Source organism: Notolepis coatsorum (genome assembly GCF_963971535.1).
Source record: "Notolepis coatsorum genome assembly, chromosome: 18".
Taxonomy (NCBI): Eukaryota; Metazoa; Chordata; class Actinopteri; order Aulopiformes; family Paralepididae; genus Notolepis; species Notolepis coatsorum.
In genome coordinates this window covers 86,340,368-86,365,317 of record NC_140182.1, presented here as the reverse complement: position 1 = coordinate 86,365,317, position 24,950 = coordinate 86,340,368, and the positions used below count along the sequence as shown (strand labels likewise).

The following is a 24,950-nucleotide window of genomic DNA, read 5'->3' as shown; positions in this document are numbered from 1 at the left end:
CTGCGTATCTGCCTAGAGACAATTATGTCCGGAGTACAGGACGAGTCATACAAGTATGCCATCCTCCTTAAGCACCTCAAGGTAACTAGAGCGCACAACATAGCGCTGGCATACTCCAATTCACAGACTCCCTATTCTGATGCCCTGGTGGCCCTCGACGCACGTTACGGACGTACATGGGACTATGTCATTCAGGAGATACGTGAGATTGAACGTCTCCCCCCAGCTAAAGACAATCGAGCCCTGGACGACCTATCCGTCAAAGTACAATCCCTGGTAGGGATGCTCGGGTCACAACGAGAGAAGGGGATGTACGAGTTGTACGCCAACTCCAACGTGGAGCGTATATTAGAGAAGCTCCCCCCATTCCGCCAAGAGCGTTTTCGGCGGCAAAGAAACCACCGTGACCCTAATGGCCCAGAACAATCACTCCTGGACCTTGCTGACTTCCTAGCCAGGGAGGTTAGCAGTCTAAGGATTGACACCTTCGCATGGGGTGGCTCGAACATTAAAGAGGGACCGAGAAGGTTTAAAGACCAAAGCAGGCCCATCACCGTGATGCACCAGGCCGAGTCGGTGCCACGACAGAAGAGTCATAACCCCCCTGCTAAGGGAAAATGGAAGATCGCATGCCAATATTGCGACAACGAACACTGGCTGTCACAGTGCGACGCATTCAAGAAACTGACCGCCGATGACGTAAGTCAATGGATTAAAGCAAACCGCCGCTGTTTCCGCTGTGCGCGCAGCCACATGGCAGCCGAATGCCACCTTAAGAAGAAGTGTGGCAAGTGTGACGGCGCCCACCTCGAAGCACTGCACGAGAGCAACAAGCGGAAACACGCCCCACAAAGCAGCTCGAGAGCAGAAGTACTCTACATTGACCCCGCGAAGAGTGGGAGCTCCCGGGTGCTCCTCAAGGTGGTACGAGTACTCCTCAGTCACGGGGACAAGATACTCGACACCTACGCCGTCCTCGACAACGGGTCGGAGAAGACTCTCCTCCTCGCATCTGCCGCGACCCAGTTGGACTTGCGGGGTCCAGAGGAGACCATGACAATCCGTACCATTCGTCGAGACTTAAAGACAATAAAGGGTGAAAATGTCTGGTTCACCATAGCAGCGATCGATCAGCCCGAGAAGCGGTACAGCATCAACAAGGCGTTCACAAGCTACGACATAGGTTTGTCACGCTACGATTACCCCATCCCACAGCTGAGGGAGAAGTACGAACACCTAGGCCGACTGCCCATACCGCTCATCGACGGCGCTACACTGACCCTGCTCATAGGCTCCGACCACGCAGACCTTATCGTCCCCACGGACGCGGTCCACATCGGACCCAGAGGATGCCCAGCCGTGGTTAAGACCCGACTGGGCTGGACGCTCCAAGGCCCTCTCTCCGGGCCTTCCAACCGACCAACGTCCACACGCTGCCTTTACACCAAGGTGAGCGACCCAGACAATACCCTCTTGCAGCACGTTGAGAGGCTATGGACACTAGACTCACTGCCATTCAAGAACGAACGCAAAATGGTTCGGTCAAAGGAGGACAAGTATGCCATAGTTCTACTCGAGCAGAAGACTACGAGGGTCGAGGTCGACGGAGTGCTAAGATACACGACCCCACTCTTGAGGCGGGAAGGGATGCCCACTCTGCACGTGCCGAAGGAAGCGACACACCACTACCTACAGAGCACTGAGCGGCGCCTCGCCAAAGACCCCCCCCAAGCAACGATATATCGCGCCGAGATCGAGAAGCTGATCACGGCTGGCCATATAAAGAAAATCGATGACCACGAGGCAGAAAGGACGACAGAGTCATGGTACGTGCCCCACCACAAGGTCACCCACAACGGAAAGAACCGCATCGTGTTCAATTGCAGTTATCAGATTGGACAACAGAATCTGAATAACCTGCTCCTGCCCGGCCCGACACTCGGACCCTCCCTCCTCGGCGTACTGATACGTTTTCGTCAGGACAAAGTGGCCATCAGCGGCGACATCAAGGGAATGTTCCTACAAGTCCGACTGATGGAGGAAGACAAGCCTCTACTGAGGTTCCTGTGGAGAGAGAGGCTCGACGACGAACAACCCTCGATATACCAATGGGAGGTACTCCCATTCGGCACCACCTGCAGCCCGTGCTGCGCCACGTTCGCGTTACAGAAGCACGTGGCCAAAGACCCCGGAGCCGACGAGGAGGTCCGACACAGCGTGGAAAGAAGTTTCTAAGTGGACAACTGCCTACAGAGCGTATCTACGCCAGAAGAAGCAGAGAGCATCCTACTGAAGCTACGAGCTTCATTGGCCAAAGGTGGATTCGACCTCAGACAATGGGCCAGCAGTGACCCTCAAGTCCTCCGAAGCCTCCCTCCAGAGACCAAGGCCGCGAGCAGCGAGACCTGGATGGCGCACACCCCAGGCGAAGCGCAAGAGATGACCCTGGGCCTCGTCTGGCGTTTCAAGATGGACTCGCTTCACTACAGACACACACCCCTGAGGACGGATCAGGAGACGTCCAAGACTAGACTGACCACTCGGCGGAGTGTGTACCGAACACTCGCCAGCCAGTACGACCCAATGGGATGTATCCTCCCCTACACCACTCGGGCGAAGATGCTGGTGAGAGAACTGTGGGACAAGGAGCAGGGCTGGGACGACCCCATACCCGAGCACCTGGCTTTCACATGGAGAGAATGGGAGGATGAACTTGTCTTACTCCGAGATGTGACCATCCAACGGAGTTACTTCCCCCCTAGAGTGCGGTTGGAGACGTGTCAGATAGACCTGCACGTCTTCAGCGACGCCTCTGAAGTGGCGTACGGATCGGTGGCCTACCTGAGAGCCCGAGAAGAGGGAGGAGGAGTCCACGTAGCCTTCGTCCTGGCACGCTCGAGGATAGCTCCCCGCAAGCAGCAGTCGATCCTGCGACTAGAGCTCTGCGCAGCTCTGGTAGGCGCGCAACTCGCAAAGATGATACAAAGTGAACTCACCATACTGGTGCGTGAGATCATCCTATGGTCAGACTCCATGACCGTGCTCACCTGGATCCAGTCCGACTCCTGTCGGTACAAGGTTTTCGTCGGAGTCCGAGTAACCGAAATCCAAGACCTGGTAGGAGCAGCATGTTGGAGATACGTTGACACCAAGCAGAACCCGGCGGATGTCATCACACGGATGTCCCTAGACGACCTCACACGTCCTAACCCTTACAGTGATGGTCCTGAGTTCCTCAAGCTCCCGGAGGAGAAGTGGCCTATCCTCACACCACGGGAGGCGAACCAAGATGAGTCAGAGATAAAGAAGTCTATGTTCTGCGGGCTGACTCAAGCCCCGGCTCCAACGGACCCGGACCTAGACGACTGTTTAACCTTTGAGAGTGCTCAGAAAAGGACATTCTTATGGCACCACCCGGAACTTCCCCCCACCACAGACCTCGACGCATCGAACTACGAGGAAGCAGAACTTCTTCTACTAAAGAGAGCCCAAAGAGACTCATTCCCAGAAGAACTAGATTGTCTGAGAGGGGAAAAGCCAGTCCCCTCAGACAGTCGACTCCTCACCTTAGCCCCAGAGCTCGACCCCATCACCCCAAACTACCTCTTGATGGGGCGGCTGGACCCTGCCCTTCCTCAGACGGTGTACAGACAGGACGAGATGAACGGCCGGAGGATGTGGAGACACAGCCAAGTACTGGCCGACCAGTTTTGGGCCCGCTTCCTCCTACACTATCTACCATCCCTTCAAGCCCGTCAGAAGTGGGTTAAAGACAGGGACAACCTGACAGTGAATACCGTCGTGATGATAATAGACCAGTCACTACCCCGAGCTACGTGGCCGGCCGGCCGTGTAAGCAGAGTGATTACTGGTTCCGATGGGAAGGTCAGAGCGGCAGAAGTCATCGTCCAAGGGCGGACCTACACCAGACCAGTAGCCAAGTTGATAGAGCTGCCGGAGATCCCTGACTCCCCTGACGACGACGATAACCCGCTGAATTTATAGATTATTTCCAACTCCCCATAGCACATTATGGAGAAGTTGACTTGACTTTAATTTTAATCTGTGCCCATTTATTTACTAATTAGGTACGGACTAATTAGGAGGCGGCTGTTCTGAAGGTCCAGATAAATACTGAAAGTCTGCGTTTATTAATTTGTATAACTTGTATATTGTTTATATATATAAGATATATATCCAACGCCATCCGTTTGCACCATAGTATTCTTCGCTCGCCTCATTGGGTCCCGCCCTTGACATTGGAGGCGCCACTAGACGAGCCCCCCAGACAGAGTTCAAAGACATGTCCGGGCAAGTTCAGACTTGCCCATAGCAGGTGCATTGATTCTGGACAGGTAAATCGGCTGCGCCCTAGAAATCAGTCTGAGTATATATATTGTAGATGGCGCAAGCAGCCGCAGAGTGAACAGTGGAGCAGTAACCTAACAGCAGTGGAAGTAACGAGTCGGCAGTATCAGAACAGGAGAAGCAGCAGAGCGAGATCGTAATACGTCCGGTACAGTTGTACACAGACCTACCAGCGGTGTATCGTTACGGATAGCTAGTAGCTACTTAGATACGACTATAATATTATAGAGCCATTATTGGCGCAGTATAGTGACTTGTGTAAGCGAAGTAACGTGGAGAAACGTATAGTTAAAACCATCTGCGTTTGGATCTAACTACTCCCTGAAGACCGTCCTCGGGCTAGCTTCCAGTACAAACGAAGCTAGCTAGCTACCATCTATGCCATCAGGCTTTTGGATTAAGAGCTATTAACCCTGCCATAGGGCACTAGGATTACAAGGACCGGTTCCGTACGAGACCCCTTTTCTTCAGTGACCACAGGATTATCCGACCATTCTTCAATTCCTCCGGAGCTTACAACTCCAGAGGGAAATCATCGTCTCCAGCTACCTCCTTGCTTTGCCCCGTATCACCTCTTCTCACTCCCTGCAGAGCTCCGGTCGAGTATTCTTAACCTAGGAAATATTCATTACCACTGACTTTGATACTCTGACATTCTACTATTAAAAGAGAAACGTGATAATTCAGTTGTATATTGATATGACGATTAAAATACTGTAAACTTGGTATCCTTGTCCCCGTGCCGTCAATTGAGTGTCTGCCATATTTATCTAACTGTACTGCCTGGCAAGTAATATTATTTAGTAGTGGTTTAATCTAAACAATCTTTTAATACAGTCCGGGTTGTGTAGCCCCTTAGCTACAGCGTGCAAGGTTGGCTATCGAGCCGGCTCGCACACAGGTGAGCCCTGTGTCATCAGGCATTGATGCTAGTGTTAGTAATGCTGGGTTGTTTTGTTACACAACCATGTTGTGTGTCGGCACCAGGGGCGGGATGGTTTGGTGAACGTTCCACTGAAGTGGACGGGTTCCAAGCGATCCTGGAGCGTGCTGCTAAAACACTAATGCTAACGCTAAATGCTAAATGCTAACACTACTGCTGACATGCTGGGCACTGTTTTAATGTTCCCCGCCGTGGGATGTTGCCGCTTTTCCCTCCTCTTAAACCGGTTCATTGATGAAGGTCAGTCGGTAGCTAATGTCGGGGGTTTTGCTGAGTCCTATATTTCCCTTTACGGGTAAATGGGTTGACAACAGGGTGCAGGGCGGGTGTGCCGTGGCTAGGTAGCCTAGCCAGGTAGCATCGATCCTGTGCCTCGGCGGGGCTGGACGGTGCCCCACCCGGGAGCCGATGCTTGAGAGCGAGTCGGCCCAGCGGGTGGCAGTAGAGCTATACTGCTGCAGGGTGGAATTTAGCGGCGGCCAGTGTTGTGGCTCAGCTGACTGTTTTCTGTCCACATTAGCGTCGAACGCTATGCTATAGTGGGGCTACTGTTTTTGTTCTGTCTCTCTGCTACGGGAATGTTTGTCTATGCTACAATCTTCCCTCCTCTCAACCATTCATGCTGACGGTCAATCGGTGTCTACTGGGGGAGTAGTGCGGGGGGGGCTTTGTTTACCTTCATGGGTAAATGGGCTGAGGTCTAGGGCTGGTGTGCTGTTGTGAATATTATGAATGAATGCGGGACTGGTTCGCTCTGGTCCGCCTCCCCTTAACGTTGTGTACATGGGCTTGCCCATTCTACAGTATGTTCGTGGTGTTAGTTCATTTATTCATTAACCCCTTCATGGTGCACACCACAGTGGAGGTTGCTGTTTACACCCACCACTGGTGCTCCGTGTTAGCATCAGTCCTTTGCTTTTGACATGTTGAAACAGTGCCCCGCCCGGCCGACGCCATGAGGTGGGTCGGCCCGGCGAGTGGATGGTGGGCAGCTAAAGCCTGTACCGCCACGGTATGGAATTGGCAGCGATTAGAACTGTGTTCGAATTGCTGTTTTTTCTATCGACAAATGGTGTCTGGTGGCGGGGCCTTGAGGGCCAGCCGACGTCGACACATCGCGTGAGGTTGTTGACGTTATTAGCTTTGACCCAGCCGCAAGCTATAACCGCTTAGGGCTCCCCTCTCCGCAGAGGATTTTGGTCTTCCGCTGGAGCGCGGGCGGTATTTGTCCTAGGCCCGACACCGCCTCACACCGCGCAGCCAGAAGAAGAGAGAGCACGGCCTCGTCAGCGGCGATGACGAGGCCCTCGACAGGCGGCCATGTTTTTCCCCCGCCAGAGGTATCCTGGGCGGTGAATTGACAGGTGTCCACAAGGCCGACAGCCTTGGCGGCCGAGGGATCGGCCATGTTGGATGGGCTCGGCTTGGAATATACAAGCCGTCGCCGTCCTGCCGCAAGCAGCCCGCTCTCCGATCACTCCCTCCCCCAACACCAGCGGAAAAAGGGGCCTCTGATTGTTTCCTTTGGCTGTGGGCCGCGTGCCTTCGTTGAAGCGCGGGCGGCCCCACTTTTCGCTTCTCATGGGGACAGGGGCTGACACCCAGTTGATGGCTGAGCCTGGGTCTGTCCGTGAGAATGTTGTGCTGTCAAGTGGCTCCCACACCATAAGCTGTGTTTGGTTGAGCCTGGTGTTACGTCTGTCAACTATAGGTGTTGTCAGCAGGGGGGCTCGAAACCTTTTGAGGCACACAGTGCGGGCTTCCCCGGCCTCGCCTTCGCCAGGCCAGGTATCATGTTGGTGCCTCCCACTCCCGCGAGATCGGCAGTGGTCTGAAAAGAAGAGGTGCGCATGATTTAGGTGGTAGTAATATCACTGCAGGGCTACGGTGTGTAGGAACCCATGGGGTCCTCACGCCTTGCATGTCCGGCTGCAGAACAACTCCTCAGCATGTTCTGGAGGGGTGTTCAGTGGGGGGGCTTTTGTCACCTAGATTGATGTCAGCTTCCCCCGTATCAAACCGGCCCTTTCTGTCGGGGTCCCCCCTTGGGTGCGATTGCCTCGTGGGTAGTGTCAGGTTCCGACCTGACTCCACGGAAAGCTCTGCTCGCACGGGTCCAGGGTTGGCTACGCACAGCGGGTGGGACCGGGCCGCCTATCTACAGTTCCTTGCGGACCTGCGCCACATGGCGGCGGGTGCATTGGGAGTGTCATCACATATGGCTACGGCAGTACCATATGTCGATGTGGATGGAGAGAACGCTGAGGCGGGGACTTGTATTTAAAACACAACCCCACCCAGCAGTGACAGCTCTGGTCGACGAGATCTGATCTCTGTGGACGAAGCAAGCCATCGTCGTGGTGTTTTCCTCCCGGTGTTCTCTGGTGCCTGAGAAATCGGGAGGGGGGGGGTGTCAGACCCATGTTGGACCATGGGAAGGTTCGGTATTTTTTGGATCGTCTCCTACCTGTTGAACACTGTCAGGTGGGGGTCTGGTTCTCCTCCATAGACCTGTAGGATGCGTGTTCGCATTCCCGATCTTCCGTCCTAGGGCTTACCTACGCTTCCTTACAGGGTTAGCGTATGGGTACCAGGGGCTGCGGTTCGGCTTTTCTCTGGCTCCCCGCATCTTCACCAAGTGCGTGTAGGCCGCACTGGGGCCTCTGCGTCGTCAGGGGTTAGGAAGTGTATTCTGCCCTGCCGACGTTCTGGTCCTTGGCGGTCAAGGTGGATCGTCAAGTCTCATGCCAGGCAGGGTTCCTACCAGCCTGGGGTTGCTGTAGACTGGAAGTGGAGTACTCCTCTTCCCAGTCAACGGGTGGAGTGCTATGGGCATCCCTCTCAGAGCGTGTTGCGATACGCTCGATACGACGTCAGTGTCGTATATCGACAGACAGGGAGGAGTACGCTCCCCCCGTCTGCACCGGGCGGCGGGCGGCTGGCTGGGCGTCCTCCATCTGCGCGGCCTGAGGGCTCCCCACATCCCCGGCAGGGTGAATGTGGGTACAGGTGTAATGTCGCGGGCGGTCCTCATCCTGACGGGTGGGGATTACGTCCGGACATAGCCAGGCAGGTCTGGGACCGATGCCGTGCCGCCTGGGATTCTTTCCCCATATATCTGTTAGGTCAGTTGTTGGGGCGGGTACGTTGAGGAGCGCAGGTCCTTGATCCTGATTGCGCCGGACCGGGGCGCAGCTGTGTGGTTCCCGGTCCTGATCCAGCTACTGGTAGCTCCGCCATGGCCTATTCCTTGGTCGGCGAAGGCCCTCACTCAAGCACACGGGTCGCTGTTCAGCACCCGGTGTTGTGCCAATGTCTGATGGTTTGGCTGGTGAGAGGGTAAGTCTGGAGAGGATGGACCCTTCTGTGGTTGATACCATCAGGAATGCGCATGCTCCCTCCACTGTCGCGCTTTACGCGGGCAGATGGCGTATGTTCCAAGAGTGGTGTAAGGCGGGGGGGCAGGGACCGATGTCCTGCCCCCTGGATATTGTCCTTGTTTACCTCCAGTCTTTCCTTGATAGAATGTTGGCTTCGACGGTGAGGGTATATGCAGCAGCTATATCCTCTTATCATGAGGGATTTGAGGGTGATGTTTTGTTCAGCCACCCTCTTGTGAAGCGTTTCCTGCTTGGCGCCCGACGCGCTAAGCCGGTAAAACGCTCTTTGGCTCCGAGTTGGGATCTTCAATTGGTCCTCGGTCGGTTGTCCTTGGCCCCGTTTGAGCCTCTTGAGCAAGCGCTGTTGGAACAGCTGTCGTTCAAAGACCGCGTTCTTGCTGGCCGTCACCTCCGCTAAACGCGTGGGTGCGCTTTGTGCTCTCTCGGTACGACCAGAGTGCCTGTCTTTCGTTCCGATTGCGGTGCCACTCTGCGGCCTAATCCTGCCTTCGTGCCTACAAATATCCGGAGTTCCTTCCGCTCCAGGGATATTGTGGTTCAGGCGTTTCATCCACCTCCTCACGCTAGTGAGTTGGAGGCGGGCCTTCACCTGTCATGTCCGGTCCGGGCTTTGGGGATTTACCTCAGCCGTACTCAGGGCCTCAGGGCTACCGATCAGTTTGTCTGTTACGGTGGTTCTCGTGCTGATAAGGCACTATTGAAACAGCGCCTGTCCCATTGGTTGTGCGAGGGCATTGCCCTTTGCTACACGTTGGCCGGGCTGGCTCCCCCTGGGGGCGTCAGGGCGCACTCCACTCGTGGGGTGGCAGCCTCTGCCGCTCTGCTGGGTGGGGCCTCGGTGGAGGACATCTGTGCTGCAGCTTCATGGTCTTCCCCGGGTCCCTTCGTAGGTTTTACCTCATGGACATGACCGGGGGTTCTGTCTCCCAGGCGGTTCTGAGGTCTGTGGCCTCTCCTGCTTCCCGTCCTTTGGTGGGGTAGCAGGGGTGTGTGGGTATGGGCCACAGTGTGTTGTGTCACACGTGGTTCCGCCTGTGCTGTGTGTTCAAGGGGTTCTAGTTCCCTCTTGTTCGCACTCGGGTGGAGTTGACTGCGCCCCCTCTTCATTAGGAAGGATGGGGTGACGGGACTCCCCTTCCCCCTTAATGTGGGCTTACGGGTCCTCAGGGGGTGCATCTGTCGGGCCTCGCGTCCGCTCTACCCCATATCTCGGTATGGCTTAAGAGCGGGACGCGATGCAAGTACGCTATATAATGACAGGTTATGTATATAACCTGGTTATATGAGTACTGGCTAAGCATCCCGCTCTTAGCGTGCCCCGAGTTCCCTTGGGGAAACTTTTCTTTGGAAACGATTTTTTCCGAGGAAGAGTGAGTGGTGGCCATGCCCAGTCCTATGTAGCACGCCACTAAGGGGCGGGGCCTGGCAGGTGAGGGGTGTATTTTGTGGGTTTATTCGTTGATGGAGTCAGGCCACGTGAGCGGATCGGCGGGGGCGAGAAATCCGCTCTTCGCTCTTTAAAGCTTGGTCCGCTCCGCTAATCGCTCATGTTGACCCCGCCCCCAAGTCGCTCACCGCTCACCTTGAATCGAGCGCTCCCCGCTCCCCGCGCCACATCGCTCGGCAGATTTTTTTTTTCTTTCTTGGAGCATGGTGTAAATTAGCTCAAACTACAACAGTCTACACCCCCTGGACCCCTTAACAATTGTTTGTATTGAGCCGCATTGTAATTGTACCCATTCTGCAATGTTAAATAACGTTGTTTATCCATTCACTAGCTCTATTAAGCGATGATAGCTAGCCTAGCCACAATGCTATGGTCGCTGCCATTAACGTTAGCATGTAAGCTAACGACAACAACAATGGCGTCAAAACTTTTTCTAACAGGATGTGAGTGACATAGCCTGAACAGGATATCACAGGTTCACCCTTCTCATTGGTTGAAAATGGCCTTCATGTTTGTACATCGCCATCTGTTGCTTTGGCATTGTACTTACTACATGTATATTACATCAGTGTTAAAGCACTGTGAGCGGCCTGGAGTGGATTGGAGCGGAGGAGAACTCTCGCTCCGGACGTCGCGCCGACCCATTTTAAAACCCACTCCTCGCTCACGTCAAAACCGCCCGCTGCGCTCCCCGCACCGCGCCGCTCACGTGCACTGGATGGAGTACAATAGGTACATGAGATGAGGTATATCTCGGTATGGCTTAAGAGCGGGACGCTTAGCCAGTACTCATATAAAGTCGTTAATGTTGAGCTCTCCCACCTAGGAAGACAAGCATCTATTCATTAACCAAAGGGGGAATGAGGTTCAGGCAGGGATATGCTGAAATACTCGCCCCGTTCCCCAGTGCCTCATCCATCCACCTGACTGCCAGAATCAATCGGCCCATTATCATCCCTGTTCAAATAACATGCCCCTAATCTAAAGTGGAGTGACGATGATGCTTGCATGAGTAATGCATTCCACATCTGTAAGAAGTGTCAGAAATGTTGTTTCTGTCATTAGGATAATATGTACCACCTTGGTGGGTCTGTTGTGTGTGTCTCTGAGGGGATTCAGTGTAGTTGTGATTGTGCTACTAGTAGTCTAGTCATTGGATTCCGTGTTTGATTGTGGTGGAATCATGTTTTCCTAGCGGTGAGGGCCTGGCTGTTGTGTTTGCACAGATGCGTCAGACTGTCAGGCTTGTCATCCAGACATGGTAGCATTGCATTGAGAAAACCAGTGATGGATGACCGGGAAAAAGTGGTGTACCTCTTACACTGTCTATGTGCATCTTAGTGTGTGTGTGTGTGTGTGTGTGTGTGTGTGTGTGTGTGTGTGTGTGTGTGTGTGTGTGTGTGTGTGTGTGTGTGTGTGTGTGACGGGTGGATGAGGTGGCTCACACTGTGAGTGGAATCTGAGGATTCATCATTGGCTTTTTTGTCCCTCTTTCGAAAACACCAAAGTAGCCAAAAATAATTACCAATGTTACTGCAAGTTCACATACTTCTTCATTAGTGGAGCCTCGATGTCTGCCACTGTTCACCTCCTCTCATACCACTGTCGGTGATGGTGTAGATACTGGAAACTAAACTTCCTTAAGTGACGTGTCAACCAAGGCCATTGTCCACACGGAGACGAGTATTTTTATCGTATGCACGTTTCGTCCACACAGAACCGCGTTCTGGGAGCCTGAATACGCTATTTTCTGAAAACGGGTCCCAGAGTGAACAAATTTGAAGACGCCACCCTTGCGTTTCCATCTTTACAAGCCAATAAACATATTTCCTGAACCGATGACGCATGGTAGTACAGGAGCAGTACATTTAGCTGTAGAAGCCCGATCAAGCTCAATAGCTTCTGCATCACGAACTCAACAACCCTGCACGGCGCCATTGTTGTTTATGTTGTTGGCTGGGTTTGCGCATGCGGGTTAACACTTTGAGCGCCACACACAGATGGCCAGCTTGATAGTCGTTTCCGCGGCGTTTCACTATATTTGCAAAGCTCAGATAGCAAAAAATTTGTGAATCAACGTTGAAATAGGGTTAGGCAGAAATATTGAATCTATGTTGAAGCCTGACATCGAAATTATACAAATCGTTGTCTATGACTTACATGTTGAATCAACATTAGGTGTCAACCATAACTGATACTATATCAATGTTGATTCAACCATCATCTAAATGGTAATCTACATGCACATTTTAGTTGATTTTATATTGAATCAATGTTAGGCATCAATGTTTATTCAACCATAATCTAAATGGTAATCTACTTGTACATTTGTAACTTGTACATCTACTTGTAACTTGTAAAGTTAAGGAATCAATACTGATTAATGTACATTTTACATTAAAATATTGCTGCTGATATGTATACATCATAACATTACATGTTTTTTTCCTGCTGTTAAACACACTATTGTTGTTCAAAATTCTTATATGACCATATTTCCAAAAATGTGTGAACAAAAATGACAACATGGCTTTAATATAAAAATTTATTTTTTTCTTTCAAGAGGGTATCATCATACTTCCACAGTGACCAGTTAACCTTTTACACAAACATTAAATAACAGACCTTATAACAGACCTTTCATTAACAATACTATATATAGCCACTGCCAGAATAGTGACACGCGTATCGTGTGTGGTGAGCACACGCATTCATGCACAACGAAGACAAGATTGCGTTGTCTCAATCATTTTAACTATAAATTTATGAGCTCAAAGTATGAGCTCACTGACTGAAATGTCCAACAAAAAGCATCAATTGTCAAATAATATTGATCACATTAACTAGACTAGATGTTTTTGAGGAAATTAGAAAGGGAACAACAACTTAACCCTTGTGTCTGATCAGATTCTTATTTGTTTGATAACTTTGCAGTGATTATGTTTGTAGCCAATATAATATGTGGCATAATCTTTTAATTATCTTGTATTTTTTTTTTACTCTCTTTCATAAATTGTTTATTCAACTTCAGCCCGATCATAACCACCACATATTGTTTTTTTTGTCATATTTAACAACTCTTTTCAGAAAAGTGGGAGTATTTCATTACAAAAAAAATATAAAAAATGGTTATGATCAGGGCTGAAGTTGAATAAAATATTTATGGAAAAGAAAGTGGGAAATTATTTCAACATAATCTTTTTATGGAGTTTTTCAATTTAGTCCCCTAATAAGAGTATAATACTTTAGTTTTCAAACACAAGGGTTAAATAACAATGGCAGAGGATTTGAATTTAAACACAGTGGAGCTCAGATGATCTACAGTTGTCCACGACTTATCCTCCAAGGCATCTGCTATATAATAATCTTCAGATTTACTTAAGTGTTATTAGTAGGTTACAGCAGTAAGCATTAGTTTGCTCAGTCAATTATGGCCAATTCGTTTTATATTGTTTAATAGTTAAATAAATAGATAAATGAAAAGCATTTTTTTTTGTATCCCCCCCCCCCCTAATGTTTCTATAACTCTCTCCCATATAACTCTCTCCCATACCCTTAACACCAACCGCTGAAGTGCCCTTGAGCAAGGCACTAAACCCCCAACTGCTCCAGTGGAGTTGCTCAGTGGCCAACAGTGTCAGACTGTGGTTGTACTGGGCAGCTCCCAGGTGTGAATGGAACTCTGTGAATGTGAAGCAGGGCGTAGCTGAAAAAGAGCATCCGTGCTCAGCGAACCTACCCTGGGTAAATAAAGGTTAAAATAAAAAATTAAAAAATAAAAACACTGCAAGAACAGGCTGAAGCAGCAAGTCATTCAAGTAGATGCCGTCCATGGAAGAACAGTGTCCATGAGGGTAATTCCTTGTACTGTATGAACCAGGGAAACAGTGTGTGCTGGGGTACCCTAAGTTTGACTCTGGTTCGCTTGACTTAAGTTTGGGTCACTTCGGTTCCAAGAACAGGCTGAAGCAGCAAGTGATTCAAGTAGATGCTGTCCATGGAAGAACAGTGTCCATGAGGGTAATTCCTTGTACTGTATGAACCAGGGAAACAGTGTGTGCTGGGGTACCCTAAGTTTGACTCTGGTTCACTTGACTTAAGTTTGGGTCACTTCGGTTCCTTGAGATGCCTCCCTCCCGGTCTGGCGCATAACGAAGCCACTTCTTGACAGTTTCGCTGTAGTCCTGGTCGGTCAGCTTGGGGTCAAACTGTCGAGCAGCAGCTGATAGACACAAAAATAAAAAAGTGAGGAAGAGAGGTGAGATGATGTACAATGATAAGAGCACCCCTCACTTCACACGAGTGTGATTTTTTTTAATCACTCAATTACTCACTCTGTAGGCCTACAGTAACAAGCTACAGTCAGCATCCAGTTAGACTGGACAGGAAAGAGAAGCAATCACCTAGCCTGACACCATCTAGGCAATACAATGTGTATCCATGCACCTCTAAAGCTCACCAATTACATTGTCCATTTCTTATAGGTTGCACTTTCATCACTTTATTCCAACATAACACTTTTTTAACGTTTTTGCAACAGCATAATTATATTCTGAATCACCAGCAGACAGTCATGCCTCACTACCTAAACTTAACCTATGAAGTAGTTTGCAGGGGAGGAAGCTCACCAAACATGCAGGCTTGTAGTGTTGTGTGCTTGAATGGCTTCTTGCTTTCTGAACAACGCTTGTCTTTCTTTCCAGCCCAGTTGAACCCACTGGCCAGGGCGTTGGTCATAGCAGTTTTCAACATCAGTCTGATCAGGTTCTCTGAATTGGTGCCTCCTACCAAAGCCAGACGAGAAATCTAAATCAGAGAGAAGAAAATGAAGGCCCAACATTTATTTTATGAACACAGTGTTTAGAGGGTCTATCACAGTGTTTAGAGGGTCTATCACAGTGTTTGTCGGGTCTATCACAGTGTTTAGAGGGTCTGTCACAGTGTTTAGAGGGTCCATCAGTGTGTAGAGGGTCTATCACAGTGTTTAGAGGGGATAGACCCTCTAAACACTGTAATAGACCCTCTAAACACTGTGATAGACCCTACAAACACTGTGATAGACCCTCTAAACACTGTGATAGACCCTCTAAACACTGATAGACCCTCTAAACACTGTGATAGACCCTCTAAACACTGTGATAGACCGTCTAAACATAGGTCTATCACAGTGTTTGTCGGGTCTATCACAGTGTTTGTCGGGTCTGTCACAGTGTTTAGAGGTTCTGTCACAGTGTTTAGAGGGTCTGTCACAGTGTTTATAGGGTCTATCACAGTGTTTGTCGGGTCTATCACAGTGTTTAGAGCAGGGGTCCCCAACCTTTTTTGAACCAAGATCTACTTTTTAATTTACCACCTAGCCGAGAGCTACCAGCCAAAATTGTATATTGTAAGCCGTCATTTGAGGCTTTATAAAAGCAGCATAATGAACACAAATCTGTCAGTGCCGAGTCCGACCTCATCTTAAATAACAAACAGCATTGCTTGTTGTAGTTAACAAGGAGAGGCAGAGTTGATTTTGCAAAAAAAAGAAAAAAAAAAGAAAAAAAAATTGAATCTAATTTTATTAATCGAGATCTACTTGAAACCAGCCCGCGATCTACCTGTCGATCATGATCGACTGGTTGGGCACCACTGGTTTAGGGGGTCTGTCACAGTGTTTAGAGGGTCTATCAGTGTTTAGAGGGTGTGATAGACCCTCTAAACACTGTAATAGACCCTACAAACACTGTGATAGACCCTACAAACACTGTGATAGACCCTCTAAACACTGATAGACCCTCTAAACACTGTGATAGACCCTCTAAACACTGATAGACCCTCTAAACACTGATAGACCCGACAAACACTGTGATAGATCTATCACAGTGTTTGTCGGGTCTATCACAGTGTTTGTCGGGTCTATCACAGTGTTTGTCGGGTCTATCACAGTGTTTAGAGGGTCTGTCACAGTGTTTAGAGGGTCTGTCACAGTGTTTAGAGGGTCTGTTACAGTGTTTAGAGGGTCTGTCACAGTGTTTAGAGGGTCTATCAGTGTTTAGAGGGTCTATCACAGTGTTTAGAGGGTCTATCACAGTGTTTAGAGGGTCTATCAGTGTTTAGAGGGTCTGTCACAGTGTTTAGAGGGTCTGTCACAGTGTTTAGGGGGTCTGTCACAGTGTTTAGAGGGCCTATCAGTGTTTAGAGGGTGTGATAGACCCTCTAAACACTGTAATAGACCATACAAACACTGTGATAGACCCTACAAACACTGTGATAGACCCTCTAAACACTGATAGACCCTCTAAACACTGTGATAGACCCGACAAACACTGTGATAGATCTATCACAGTGTTTAGAGGGTCTATCACAGTGTTTGTCGGGTCTATCACAGTGTTTGTCGGGTCTATCACAGTGTTTAGAGGGTCTGTCACAGTGTTTAGAGGGTCTGTCACAGTGTTTAGAGGGTCTGTTACAGTGTTTAGAGGGTCTGTCACAGTGTTTAGAGGGTCTATCAGTGTTTAGAGGGTCTATCACAGTGTTTAGAGGGTCTATCACAGTGTTTAGAGGGTCTATCAGTGTTTAGAGGGTCTGTCACAGTGTTTAGAGGGTCTGTCACAGTGTTTAGGGGGTCTGTCACAGTGTTTAGAGGGTCTATCAGTGTTTAGAGGGTGTGATAGACCCTCTAAACACTGTAATAGACCCTACAAACACTGTGATATACCCTACAAACACTGTGATAGACCCTCTAAACACTGATAGACCCGCTAAACACTGTGATAGACCCTCTAAACACTGTGATAGACCCTCTAAACACTGTGACAGACCCTCTAAACACTGATAGACCCTCTAAACACTGTGATAGACCCGACAAACACTGATAGATCTATCACAGTGTTTAGAGGGTCTATCAGTGTTTAGAGGGTCTCTCAGTGTTTAGAGGGTCTGTCACAGTGTTTAGAGGGTCTGTCACAGTGTTTAGAGGGTCTATCAGTGTCTAGAGGGTGTGATAGACCCTCTAAACACTGTGATAGACCCTCTAAACACTGATATACCCTCTAAACACTGATAGACCCTCTAAACACTGTGATAAACCCGACAAACACTGTGATAGACCCTCTAAACACTGTGATAGACCCTCTAAACACTGTGACAGACCCTCTAAACACTGATAGACCCTCTAAACACTGTGATAGACCCGACAAACACTGTGATAGATCTATCACAGTGTTTAGAGGGTCTATCAGTGTTTAGAGGGTCTGTTAGTGTTTAGAGGGTCTGTCACAGTGTTTAGAGGGTCTGTCACAGTGTTTAGAGGGTCTATCAGTGTCTAGAGGGTGTGATAGATCCTCTAAACACTGTGATAGACCCTCTAAACACTGATAGACCCTCTAAACACTGTGATAAACCCGACAAACACTGTGATAGATCTATCACAGTGTTTAGAGGGTCTGTCACAGTGTTTAGAGGGTCTATCAGTGTTTAGAGGGTGTGATAGACCCTCTAAACACTGTAATAGACCCTACAAACACTGTGATAGACCCTACAAACACTGTGATAGACCCTCTAAACACTGATAGACCCTCTAAACACTGTGATAGACCTGACAAACACTGTGATAGATCTATCACAGTGTTTAGAGGGTCTATCACAGTGTTTAGAGGGTCTATCAGTGTTTAGAGGGTCTGTCAGTGTTTAGATGGTCTGTCACAGTGTTTAGAGGGTCTGTCACAGTGTTTAGAGGGTCTATCAGTGTCTAGAGGGTATGATAGACCCTCTAAACACTGTGATAGACCCTCTAAACACTGATAGACCCTCTAAACACTGTGATAAACCCGACAAACACTGTGATAGACCCTCTAAACACTGTGATAGACCCTCTAAACACTGTGACAGACCCTCTAAACACTGATAGACCCTCTAAACACTGTGATAGACCCGACAAACACTGTGACAGACCCTCTAAACACTGTGACAGACCCTCTAAACACTGATAGACCCTCTAAACACTGTGATAGACCCGACAAACACTGTGATAGATCTATCACAGTGTTTAGAGGGTCTATCATTGTTTAGAGGGTCTGTCATAGTGTTTAGAGGGTCTGTCACAGTGTTTAGAGGGTCTGTCACAGTGTTTAGAGGGTCTATCAGTGTTTATAGGGTGTGATAGACCCTCTAAACACTGTGATAGACCCTCTAAACACTGATAGACCCTCTAAACACTGATAGACCCTCTAAACACTGTGATAAACCCGACTCTATCACAGTGTTTAGAGGGTCTATCACAGTGTTTGTCGGGTCTATCACAGTGTTTAGAGGGTCTGTCACAGTGTTTAGAGGGTCTGTCACAGTGTTTAGAGGGTCTATCAGTGTTTAGAGGGTGTGATAGACCCTCTAAACACTGTAATAGACCCTACAAACACTGTGATAGACCCTACAAACACTGTGATAGACCCTCTAAACACTGATAGACCCTCTAAACACTGTGATAGACCCTCTAAACACTGTGATCACAGTGTTTAGAGGGTCTATCACAGTGTTTGTCGGGTCTATCACAGTGTATAGAGGGTCTGTCACAGTGTTTAGAGGGTCTGTCACAGTGTTTAGAGGGTCTATCAGTGTTTAGAGGGTCTAACACAGTGTTTAGAGGGTCTGTCACAGTGTTTAGAGGGTCTGGTCTGTCACAGTGTTTAGAGGGTCTATCATTGTTTAGAGGGTGTGATAGACCCTCTAAACACTGTGATAGACCCTCTAAACACTGATAGACCCTCTAAACCAGGGGTAGGCAACCCTAGGCACGCGTGCCTGCATAGGCACATGGGGGCATTTGCATAGGCACAGGGGGCAGCAGTAAAAATTAAAAAAAAAAAATAATAATAATAATTTTGCTCTGAAATATTATAGTGAAATATTTTGCACTGTTGTCGCATTTATCTTGTTGAAATCCTCCCACAGGTTATTTTTACTACCACATATTTAATTGAGACCCTTTATTTGTTTATTATTTCAATTTAGCTGGAAATACATTGCTACATCATTCAGTAACTTTTGCAGAGCCTTATAACAAAAACATTATTACGGTCACCATTGTGACCAGTGGGATTAATCAACACATTTTATTATTTATTTCTCTATTTCATTGAACATTGCACATGTTAAAAGCCACAATGTGAGTATTACCAAGTCAACTTGTGTTCTTAAAACAATGACAATAAACATAGTTTTATTAGGTTGAAATAATGTGGTTTTGTACTTATTTTTCTGTTAACTTATTATGGATTGAAAACTGAAAACCTTAATGCACAGTAACTGAACTCAATATTTTTAAGTTCTGGTAACTTATTATTATAATTTTTTTTTACAGTGTAGTCTTGCGATCAATCAAAACTTATTTACACGATATACTTCACATTCACCCTCCATTCACATCCTGGTGTTCTCCTGGTGTTCTCCATTAGGCCTGTAGGTGGAGCTATGACAGCACACGTACAGTACACACACCGATGGTGTGTGATGTGTCCAAAAATGAATGGGCAAATGTGAGTGAAATGGTCGCACTGTATGCAGCTGTTTGTCTGCATTGCATTCCCCCCCCCCAACTCAGATTTAGGGTTGATACAACCATCATAATAATATTGTTAATAATAACAATAACAATAATGATGTAATAATGTAAAAATGATCATTAAAAATACCTGATTATGAGAAAAAAATGTACGATGCATGGAATATTGTTGAGGCACACTAGTTACAACTATATTTCAAACAGGCACTCCATGTCAAAAAGGTTGCTGACCCCTGCTCTAAACACTGTGATAGACCCGACAAACACTGTGATAGACCCTCTAAACACTGTGATAGATCTATCACAGTGTTTACAGTGTTTGTCGGGTCTATTACAGTGTTTAGAGGGTCTATCAGTGTTTAGAGGGTCTATCACAGTGTTTGTAGGGTTTGTAATCACTCGTTTAGCATTTCAAATATTTTAATATTTAAATAAATAAAACTTACATCAACTCCGAGCAGCAGTTTCTCCGTAGGCTCCTTGAAGTACACCATAAGGAGTCTTCTCCGAAGCCTCTGGATCATATCTGGCCAGAACTTCCCTGATCTCTGGGTTGTCCAGTTTCTGGCAGAACTGCAGGATGGTCCGTCCTCTCTGACCCAGGGCATCTTGGATCTTTTGAAGGGCATCGGTGTCTGTCAGGAGGCCAAAGTGGGAGAATAGCCCCGTCTGAGCGAAGAGAAAAGGCCATTCCTCTTTGAGCTCCACCATCATTGGTGCAGGCATTTTGTTCAAGTACCGCTGCAGGATGACGTAGGTCCTCTCCATCAGAAGTTCTGCTCTCTGCCCCACCCATCCCTTCCTCTGTGTACAGACATACAAATACATGTAATGAGTACCCAAGTAACAACAATTAAATCATGTGTCAATTCACCAAAAGTCAAATGCCTGAGTAAATGTTCCACAGATCCCTTTTCAAAGCCCCCAAGGCTTCCTCTGTCTCCCCGTCCGGTATGTCTGCTGGGCCCCACCTCACACACCTAGGGATAGGAAGGAATCATAGGTTAACTCAATACTATTGGGGGAAATTATATTTTACAAAATCTATACATAATTTAAATATTCAATCCAAATAACCTAAGTTAGTCTAGCATGGCAGTGCCCCTGTAACCCCTAATTGCTCCCAATGGAGTGTGAATGGAGAGGACACTGGCGCTGTTTTGCCACCCGTACACATAGGGACCTCTCATCAGCCTGCCACTCCAGTGTGTCATCTTCCCTCTCTGCGGCGTCTAGCCTTCTTTAAATACAAGGAGACTAACACTAAACAGCAAAAAAAGAATTATGATGCTGTTAAATGATAAGTTCACAATTTGACTGTAGACCCCTCTACCATGAACCTGAAACACAGAACCAATAATTTCACTCATCACTGCAGTGTTGAGCTTACTTCTGTTCATCACATATGGGACATAAGATCTCTCCCTGTGCAAGCTGTGTAAGGATGATGAACCTTCAACCTATTAAAGAAAAGAAATTTTTTTTTAGAATCAGTGAAGCAAATGTGACCACTGTGTTTCTGTCCTGTGTGAATAACGGACACGGGAGTCGAGATGGATGGAGCACTTCTCTTTTACTGAGCTGTGAATGGGACACACAACCAGCAGGTTAACCTGTTCCACCCGATTGTTGCATAAAATGTGCGTTTTTAATATCAAACGTATTCAAGTATTAACATCACTAACATGTCACAAAAGCATGTAGAATGTATATTATCATCAATACGTTAGTTTAGCAATAGGTTAAAAGTGCCATTAGATAGATAAAACTTTTCGAGTATATTCCGAGAGGGCGACCATTTTGGAAATTTTTAACCGTGGGAATTTTTCTGAACTACACTTCCTGGAAGATTATAATGGGATTCAAGGTTCAGAGTTCTGTATGAATTATTTCAATAACTGTTATTATTCGGGATAATAAGCCACAAAAGGTAACGTTTGACAAATTTTAAAACGCAGTTAATTTCTCTTCCCTATTGTTAACATGTAGGAACAATTAGATCTGAAATTAGTTTCGAAACGGTTGCACTGTGGGGAAAATTAAAAAGTACAGTAGATTACAGTAGATTATTATCGGTTCGTATGCCTGGTGATACTAAATCCAAATTGAACTCAGGCATTTGAAAGATAATATATGTATGTATGTATGTATGTATGTATATATATATATATATATACATATATATATATATATATATATATATATATATATATATATATATATATATATATATATATATATATATATATATATATATGTGCGAATTGGCTATAATAAGGTAATTTATAAGCATCATATTCTATAATAATATTTCAAATTGCATTGGTCCGGATAGGAGAATTCAGTACTGTATCTACAGAACCTTCGGTTTAATAATCTTCCCTTTATTAATTTCCTTCGATTTTTTTTACACATGATCTCAAGAGGGGACTGAACGAGATCAGTGGCAGTTTTTAATGTTTGGTCATTATTAGCATGGTGTTATTCACTGTCAAAGATGCAAAGAAAAATCATAATTCATATTCTCCTTTGTTTCATCACAATTTAAGCAAGCCTAGTAATAGACACAATATTTCTGACACTGTGAATACATTCCCTGAAGTCCATAGATGTCCCTAGATACCAATAATATGCAAATGGGACTTTCGATTTTGATACTATTATTGTGAAATAATAATTAAATGTGAAATATTGCTATGTTATTGTGAGATTACTAAATCTGATGTGATATTACAGAGGATTTTGATTACAGTATTTTATTGTGAAATAATAATAAAATTATGTGAAATCAAAGGATACTGTATGAATGTCACTGTAATATACCACTATATACATTAATTTCTTATATTAGTTTTAAAATTACCATTTAACAGTTTAACAGTGCTCTGAAAATGCTCTGAGAACATGCGGTCATCATTCACTGTTTTAAGCACAAACACATAAGGGAGGGAGGGAGAGAGACAGGCCCGGCCTGTATGCCTGCACCCTGCCATGTTGTTGGTTTACCATGACTTTTTAGCAAGCAAGCATAATGGTAGCAGCAATGCTAAGCTAACTGATTGTGCCAGTGTATCCTGTTAAAGAATACAGCATAAGCCACATTTTGAAACGTTACTGACGTTAGCCTACATAAAATGTATAACAGTATATGCAACAGGTGGATATCACTAAACACCAAAATCAAGAAACATTCATTATAGTTAACTGCTAATGCTACTAGCTAAATTAGCTTCAGCTAGCAGGCATGCATAATGGTTAATATAATATTCTCTACCATGTAAAAACGAACACGGCACTACTCCGCTGGCGTTTGCAATCGAAAGCATACATACAACATACAACATAATCGACATTATTGCCATGCAGTACTCACCAGTCTTAATGATGCAGAGAGACATGAGGTAGCTGCCAGGAAGCTGCCGCACAGGTGCATTCTGGGAGGCGGGGCACAAGTGCAGTGCAGTCTGGGTGATGAGACAATGACGACAAACAGCATAGCCTACGTTGAACAGCATACGTTGATTCAACATTTATTAGATATTGGCATTTCAATCATTAAAATTCAACCACAAAACAATATTGATTCAATGACATGTTTTCAACATTGGTCAATTGGTTCATCGGTTAATGGTTGATCCACCATCAATCGTCGACCTTAACCAAAAATCAAGCATTTTGACCATAACTCAACATTGAATGAACATCTTTTGCTATCTGGGTGTGTGTTCTGTATTATAAGTGTGGAGACAATGGTGTGGCTCATTTGACAGACATTGTTTGTTTCTACACACTGTAGTTTGTAGTTTATTACACACTAAACATCGCACATTTCCAAGATAATCCTGTCTTTTTTCATAGATCGTGAGATAAAACGTGTTATGTGCAATAAGCCTGAATCGTTTTGGTTGATTCCCTTGATTCCCTGAACCCCCAAATACTCCCATAATCAAAGGTATATAACATGTATGTACCTTCACAAAATCATCAAGGGGGGAGGGGGGGGGGGGTCATTTTAACTCAAAACTGTGATCGTGTTTGCCGAGCATGTTTTACGTCCGGTGAAACACAGAACTGTGATCGTTAGAAAAACACGTTTCAGATTCGGTAAAATAGACATAGAATATACCTTACCTTAGCCAGAAGGTATTCCAAAAAGAATAATTCCAAGTTCAAGTTTCAAGTTTCTTTAATAGTTGTCATACAGAAGTACAGAATACTTTTATACAAAATGCTTCTTACTGTTACGCTCCAGAGACTGTGCTAGACAAGATAGTATGAAATAAAATAGTATAGCATGTAAAATAGAAGTACAAAAGGTCACAGTGTTCAGTATAGACATATGTACAATGTTCGATGCAGAATAGAAGTAACTGAGTTACCATACAATATACAATATTCTATGCAATGTACTAATATACAATACTATATAGTGCAGAGCAGAAATGGGATGAGGTACAATTTACAGTAAGGTGTACGAGTTGTAGTGCAAATCCTTTACCAATAAATATAAAGTGTAAAGTGTGTTTAGGTGATCTAAAGTGTGTAGAGTGGGTGCTGCAGTGTGTTGTTTGTTTAAGTGAGTGTGTGCGTGTGGGTGTGTGTGCTGTGTGCATTTGATGGTTGTTGCATAGTGTTTATTGTTCGTTGAGCAGCCTGATGGCCTGGGGATAGAAGCTTCTTCTGAGTCTTTCTGTGCTCGCCTTAAGACTCCGGTATCGCTTGCCTGACCGCAGCAGTTCAAAGAGGCATCACATCGCCATCGCGATTACCAGTGTATATGTCTATACATGTTTCGATGGTCAAATACGCTTAGGCAACGGAATTTCAAGGCGATCAATGTGAATCTATGTTCAAGCAGGAGGAGGGACCCCTACCAAAAAAAAAAAAAGAGGAGGCCGTGTATCAACAACACCAAGCCATTCCAGTTCAGACACAGACGATACTGCCACCTGGTGATAGTCGATCGGTATTGCAATTCAAACATATTCAAGCCGACACAGGGACGCCTAGAATGACCCGGATGATGATTTAGAACGGGGATCAGAGGGAAAAGATCAAAGGATCAAAACCAGAGAAATCTCGGGTCTGGTGCTCAACCGCTGGCGAGTTAACCCGGGATATCTCGGGTCTGGCACCCAATGTGTTAAGGGAGAGGTGGGCTATTGCGTGATCGGTTCAGGTTCGTTTGGACGCACATATTTCTTGAGCCGATTTCGTGTTTATGGTAAAAATAAACAACAATAAAACGTA

General features: G+C 46.5%; 2 protein-coding genes across 2 annotated transcripts in view; both read right to left on the bottom strand.

The window, feature by feature from the left end:
* fbln1 (fibulin 1) overlaps positions 1-24,950 on the bottom strand; it is a 96,760-nt gene that overhangs the window by 16,428 nt on the left and 55,382 nt on the right. The gene's annotated exons all lie outside the window — the stretch shown is intronic.
* Positions 13,839-20,558, bottom strand: LOC311244924 (uncharacterized protein). The gene is made up of 3 exons (XM_084334622.1): positions 20,147-20,558; positions 14,788-14,965; positions 13,839-14,381 (listed from the first exon to the last, which is right to left on the bottom strand). The coding sequence occupies exons 1-3, from the start codon at positions 20,327-20,329 to the stop codon at positions 14,230-14,232; spliced, it is 513 nt and encodes a 170-aa protein (XP_084190748.1). The 5' UTR covers positions 20,330-20,558; the 3' UTR covers positions 13,839-14,229.

What these genes read in the sequence shown, in the direction of transcription:
- LOC311244924 (XM_084334622.1), bottom strand. Translation starts at nt 20,329, where the DNA reads ATGCCCTTCAAAAGATCCAAGATGCCCTGGGTCAGAGAGGACGGACCA. An exon ending in AACTGCTGCTCGGAGTTGAT is followed by an intron (nt 14,966 to 20,146) that starts GTAAGTTTTATT and finishes TCTCTGATTTAG; the next exon opens with ATTTCTCGTCTGGCTTTGGT. An exon ending in ACTACAAGCCTGCATGTTTG is followed by an intron (nt 14,382 to 14,787) that starts GTGAGCTTCCTC and finishes TGTGTCTATCAG; the next exon opens with CTGCTGCTCGACAGTTTGAC.